The sequence below is a fragment of the Branchiostoma floridae genome, chromosome 12 (assembly GCF_000003815.2).
Source record: "Branchiostoma floridae strain S238N-H82 chromosome 12, Bfl_VNyyK, whole genome shotgun sequence".
Lineage (NCBI taxonomy): Eukaryota > Metazoa > Chordata > Leptocardii > Amphioxiformes > Branchiostomatidae > Branchiostoma > Branchiostoma floridae.
Genome location: NC_049990.1, coordinates 7732764 through 7739090, shown reverse-complemented (window position 1 = coordinate 7739090; position 6327 = coordinate 7732764). Strand labels below are relative to the sequence as shown.

Genomic DNA, 6327 nt, shown 5'->3' with positions numbered 1-6327 from the left:
GTTATGTTGATGAGTATTACCTGGTTATGTTGATGAGTATTACCTGGTTATGTTGATGAGTATTACCTGGTTATGTTGATGAGTATTGCCTGGTTATGTTGATGAGTATTACCTGGTTATGTTGATGAGTATTACCTGGTTATGTTGATGAGTATTACCTGGTTATGTTGATGAGTATTACCTGGCTCGTTGATGAGTATCACCAGGTTATGTTGATGAGTATTACCTGGTTATGTTGATGAGTATCACCTGGTTATGTTGATGAGTAGTACCTCAGGTTATGTTGATGAGTATTACCTGGTTATGTTGATGAGTATTACCTGGTTATGTTGATGAGTATTACCTGGTTGTGTTGATGAGTATTACCTGGTTATGTTGATGAGTATTACCTGGTTATGTTGATGAGTATTACCTGGTTATGTTGATGAGTATTACCTGGTTATGTTGATGAGTATTACCTGGTTATGTTGAGTATTACCTGGTTATGTTGATGAGTATTACCTGGTTATGTTGATGAGTATTACCTGGTTATGTTGATGAGTATTACCTGGTTATGTTGATGAGTATTACCTGGTTATGTTGATGAGTATTGCCTGGTTACGTTGATGAGTATTACCTGGTTATGTTGATGGGTATCACCTGGTTATGTTGATGAGTATTACCTGGCTCGTTGATGGGTATTACCTGGTTATGTTGAGTATTGCCTGCTTACGTTGATGAGTATTACCTGGTTATGTTGATGAGTATTACCTGGTTATGTTGATGAGTATTACCTGGCTCGTTGATGAGTATTACCTGGTTATGTTGATGAGTATCACCTGGTTATGTTGATGAGTAGTACCTCAGGTTATGTTGATGAGTATTACCTGGTTATGTTGATGAGTATCACCTGGTTATGTTGATGAGTATTACCTGGTTATGTTGATGAGTATTACCTGGTTATGTTGATGAGTATTACCTGGTTATGTTGATGAGTATTACCTGGTTATGTTGATGAGTATTACCTGGTTATGTTGATGAGTATTACCTGGTTATGTTGATGAGTATTACCTGGTTGTGTTGATGAGTATTACCTGGTTATGTTGATGAGTATTACCTGGTTATGTTGATGAGTATTACCTGGTTATGTTGATGAGTATTACCTGGTTATGTTGATGAGTATTACCTGGTTATGTTGAGTATTACCTGGTTATGTTGATGAGTATTACCTGGTTATGTTGATGAGTATTACCTGGTTATGTTGATGAGTATTACCTGGTTATGTTGATGAGTATTACCTGGTTATGTTGATGAGTATTACCTGGCTCGTTGATGAGTATCACCAGGTTATGTTGATGAGTATTACCTGGTTATGTTGATGAGTATCACCTGGTTATGTTGATGAGTAGTACCTCAGGTTATGTTGATGAGTATTACCTGGTTATGTTGATGAGTATTACCTGGTTATGTTGATGAGTATTACCTGGTTGTGTTGATGAGTATTACCTGGTTATGTTGATGAGTATTACCTGGTTATGTTGAGTATTACCTGGTTATGTTGATGAGTATTACCTGGTTATGTTGATGAGTATTACCTGGTTATGTTGATGAGTATTACCTGGTTATGATGATGAGTATTACCTGGTTATGTTGATGAGTATTACCTGGCTCGTTGATGAGTATCACCAGGTTATTTTGATGAGTATTACCTGATTATGTTCATAAGTATTATCTTGTTTTCTAGATTTTGTTACCTGGTTATTTTGTTATGTCTATTGCTTGCGTTTTTGTTGACAAGTGTGCAATTGTTTTTCAATTTTTTTTCTATTCAAGGATTTGTTTACCTTTTATCTCCTCGTAACTTGTAGGTTCAACATGGCTCCGATGTACGAGGAATATTTGGAGGACATCGGAAAGAAAACCAGTCTGATCACCATCAACCCCTCTATGATCAGATACAGGTACTTTCTTTATGTCTTATCATCATGTTGAGATTTAAAAAGAGAATGGCAACACAGGATCTGAAATGCATTTAAGTTAGCGGGAATTTAATTTCACTATACCGGGAAAAGGGCTGTTTTCGTTGGTTTTGAATTCGCGGTAGCACTATGCACTGTACTCTCTTGCTGCCATGGAAACATTTTCGCGGTGGTTTTATCTTCGCGGTGAATTGGCAACGTGAAAACATTATACCACCGCGAAAATTTCTGCATCATTTGGTGGAAGACACAAAACAGCTTTTACAATGGCCAGATGTACACAAGCGTCAACTGACGCTTCTCTGTGTAAATGAGGCCTTTATACACTGTTTAATGTACTTTTCATGTCATGTCATGTCATGTCGACTCTTGTTGTTTTACATCTACATATTACTGGCCCGTATATACACTATATGTATATATACAACGTGCAACAATTAGAATGAATGGGCATGTATACATATCATGTACTATCAAAAAGCGTGTAAAACCTCTTTCATGCTGATTATTACTAATGCATTTAGCTGTTGTCTGTCGCTAGCAAAGTCACTACTTGGAATTCGTGTTTGTGTGTATTTGTAGGTGCGTGTGCTTTTATTTGTATGTGTGTGTGTGTGTGTGTGTGTGTGTGTGTCACGGTGTATGTGTGTGTGTGTGTGTGTGCGTGCGAATGTGTGTGATGTGAACTTTGCAGTTGTGAATCGACACTGACTTATTTTCCATTTTGTCTAGGTACAACTATGGAGGAACAAGAAAGGTGACGGTAAAGACTATAAACGTTAGAGCCTTGATGTCTGACCTGTCAGTATACGGAGACAGCTACCTCTGGATCTGGGCCTTTGAAACTGCCACTAACGCTGATCACGCCTTCAAAGCACAGCAGGCCCTCCAAGGAAACAGCGCCCGGAACCAAGTCATCTTACCATATCCACGTGTAACAGGATCGATGAAATCATTTTGGAAAAATAATGGAATCAGGGCGCAGAAGGCGTCGTCAGGTGGGTATCGTAAGCTGCAACACTAATATATCATACAAAATGCATGAATAATTGGTTTTATCAATATATTCCTTATTCTGATCATATACTTATTGTCTCTCCGAATTTCATTTTACATTCCCTTTCCTGTGTATTTTATTCTTATAAATCCATTTATTCTTTTGTACTCAATTTCCGTTATTTATGATCATCTAGGACTTCTGTTTGTGGGTTTGGCCACACAGCTATGCGAAGAGGTGCACCTGTACGGTTTCTGGCCCTTCCACTCCGACAGGAACAACAGACGTCTGACTGAGCATTACTATGACAATGCCTTCGCCACAAAATTTCACAGAATATCTGATGAGTTCAGACAACTGCAGCATCTCCACAACACCGGGGTTCTTCGTCTGACAACCCGCGCATGTCAATGAGCGGACAATATTATGCAATAGAAGTAGAGATGAATTCTGTTCCTTCAAAATACACGTACAAGCACTTCCTCGAGATAATATTTTACAGTCGCTTAGTAAGCTTTTTCAATCTAAATCACACTCTGATATATTACGACTGACTATATGTATAACTGCTATTAAATATAGATTGTTTGCATTTTATGGACTGGTTCATTAATCACCCAAAAGGCTGAATTGCGAGCCTTCAGGTACAGTCTTTGGCTTCCTTTGTAGGCTCTGCTTGAAAATCACTGCTAGGCACCGCGCGCGCGCGCGTGTGTGTGTGTGTGTGTGTGTGTTGGTTTGTGTGTGTGTGTGTGTGCGCGCGCGCGCGCGCGTGTGTCCAGTTCATACCGTACTCATGAAAGACTTTAAGAAGAGAAAATCTCCTCATTGCAGCAAGAACACTTTGATTGACAACAAAGTACACGCGTGGCCGTGGCGTACTCTCCAAGCAGAGGTTAGGCTCCGGCCAACCTAGGTTAGACACAGCAAAAAAAATGACAAAAAAGAAAGCCCGATAAAAACGACTAAAAAAACGTTAAACAAGACTGGCAATAAAAATGTATTATTGCCATGACGACGATTGAGGGTGCAACAATGCAGCTCAAATCAGAAATAGACTGGAACTTCCCTGTCGCACTATCCCTGGCACAATATACTAGCCCACCTGTAACATAAACCTAAAGCCAGCAGAAATGTACCCTCCCTGGTACAGCACAATGGTCTGCCAGTGACCTAAACCTACAGCTGAGCACTACAGAAGTATTTCCTGTCTGCCTGTGGGGTATGGCTTGAAAAAGCTCTAGAAAAGAAAATGTATCCCTCATAACATAACATAACAACCAAGACAACGTGATCCATTGTGCAGATTTTCCCTGTCTACCACTAGTTTCAAAGGACAAATTCCTCCAGCGTGTGACCTACATTCCACCATTGCATACCAGAGATACGTCTGGAACAGATTTGGGGGAGGGGAGCTTGCATACCCAGCATACTGCATTCCTGTGGAAAAATTCCTGTGCAATTCCTAGAATTTTTGCACACTGAATGCAATATATACCACATGACGACTCATCTGAGGCGTCGTCAAAAACGGCAGGAGCCTAACCTCTGCTTGGAGAGTAGCCGTGGCGCATTCTGTGACCTGCACATGAACTCAACTAACCAGCTGACGAAACAAAAACAGTGCAACAGCGCCTCTTACCGAAAAAAATTTGACTTGCAGCCAGTCCGACTCTTATGGCATCTTGTCCAACGACTTGTGATACAATAGAAACATGTTGTATGAAAAGCTGCTTGACGATGTATAATCACTTGCCCGAGGGTAAAGTGGCGTAGAGCGGCAAAGGTCAAGCTTTGCGAGTAAAATCAAAGATCGTCTGAGCTTAGTGTCGTTTGTGTACACAATTTGTCACGAATACCCCCCACAACGTTAACCTTCATGGTCTGTATACCCTTATTCTTAACTTTCAAGGTTGTTGGACACAACTCGTCCTTTGAAGCTGCGTTGTTGGCAACAGCACATCTCAAGGTCAGCTTGTTTCCTTTGACCTCTAGCATAAAAAATAAACCTCTCCCACGACACATGTGTGTTTGTTTCCGTTCGAACTATTGGCATAATCTAGTCGGCCTGTCTTTGCTCATTGACTTACCTGTTTACTGTGGCGGTCTTAATTTCATTTGTCAGCCTGGTCGCATCTTGCACGTCGTTCCTCAATTTATTCCAGAGGGGAAAAATGAAGATCTAGAATTACTTACTTAACAACTACAAAACCAAGCCGACTGCTAGGCTCAATGTGTATTTGTTATTTCTAGACGTTTGACAATGACTCCAAGCAGAACTTTGAATGACGAGCATCTTAAAGTGTGCATGGTTGGCTTGCATGTTGAACAACTGGCTTGTTTTGTTCCTTGCCGACCCCAAAATTAGAACGGCTGTGCATTTATGAAATCCTGTTGTTTGCGTGAAATTTATCTTAAGGTATTGTTGAGAGGAAAAATCTCGATGTTTTCTGCCAGAATTCACTTTTATTGTGTGTCGAAAAGCGGGGAAGGCAGAGATCGTCCGGAACTTTCCTCCCAATATTTACTTTGTTGACCTTGTGTAAACTGGACAAGGTTACCTGGAGGACCTGGAGGGTTGGGGAGGTGACGTCATGATAGGTGACACGCTCGCTCTGAACTGACTGAACGGGTGATCATATCTAAGCTAGTGCTGTTGTCATTACCTCCGTGAAGGCAGGGGCATCTTGTAATCAGTTGGTGTGTTTGTTGTTCCTGATGTATGTCCGTAGGTTAGCTACATTTGCACTTCATCAATGCCATGCACATCGGGGGGAGGAAGATTGGTCAAGGGACCTTCCTTCCAAGTGTCCCAGGGCTCAAAGTTCCGTAGAAATTAATATCCTAAAAAGGTAGCAAAAAATGGGGTGGGCGCTCCCCCATTCCTAAGTTTTTTTCCTCACGCATGGCAGGGTATTCATGGCGAGATATTGTGTAGACACAAGCTCTAAAAAGTTTAGAAACTAAAAAGTTTGCTTGCGTTTATACTTTGACCACTGGCTATTTTCAGTTGTACATCTGTATTTTTTTAAGGTTTTATCTTCTGTCTTGTTTCTTTGTATTTCATATGTCTAGCGTCTGTGCCTTCCCTGGTGACGAGACAAAATGACAAGTCAACATCGACCGTGTGTCCTGTTGCTGGTACCGGTACCGCTAACAGTGGTTCCATTCCTCCTGGTGATATGTTGCCCTGGAGAAAACTGGCCCGAAGAAATGCTAGCAGGTGAGGCACTTAGTGCTTCTAGCCTCCTTCACCGGCCTCTCTGGGGGCATTTGCGTAAGTTGTTGGGAGGGGGGGGGGGGGGGTTTTTCTGTTCGAGTTTTTTTAGTGGGGATTGTCTGGGGGGGGTATTTTTTCGCGGAAGGAAAAAT

General features: G+C 41.2%; 2 protein-coding genes across 2 annotated transcripts in view; both read left to right on the top strand.

Moving 5' to 3' along the window:
• The window catches only part of LOC118427496 (alpha-N-acetylneuraminide alpha-2,8-sialyltransferase-like), a 7010-nt gene extending 3638 nt beyond the window's left edge, over window positions 1–3372 (top strand). Inside the window, exons 6-8 of the mRNA XM_035837325.1 lie at window positions 1848–1940; window positions 2691–2956; window positions 3152–3372. Of these exons, the coding sequence (XP_035693218.1) occupies window positions 1848–1940; window positions 2691–2956; window positions 3152–3369 (577 nt within the window). The 3' untranslated portion in view covers window positions 3370–3372. The remainder of the gene's footprint in view (window positions 1–1847; window positions 1941–2690; window positions 2957–3151) is intronic.
• A 2757-nt stretch (window positions 3373–6129) lies between these two features.
• LOC118426924 overlaps window positions 6130–6327 on the top strand; it is a 4295-nt gene continuing 4097 nt past the window's right edge. Inside the window, exon 1 of the mRNA XM_035836553.1 lies at window positions 6130–6178. Coding sequence (XP_035692446.1) covers window positions 6138–6178 — 41 coding nt within the window. The 5' untranslated portion in view covers window positions 6130–6137. The remainder of the gene's footprint in view (window positions 6179–6327) is intronic.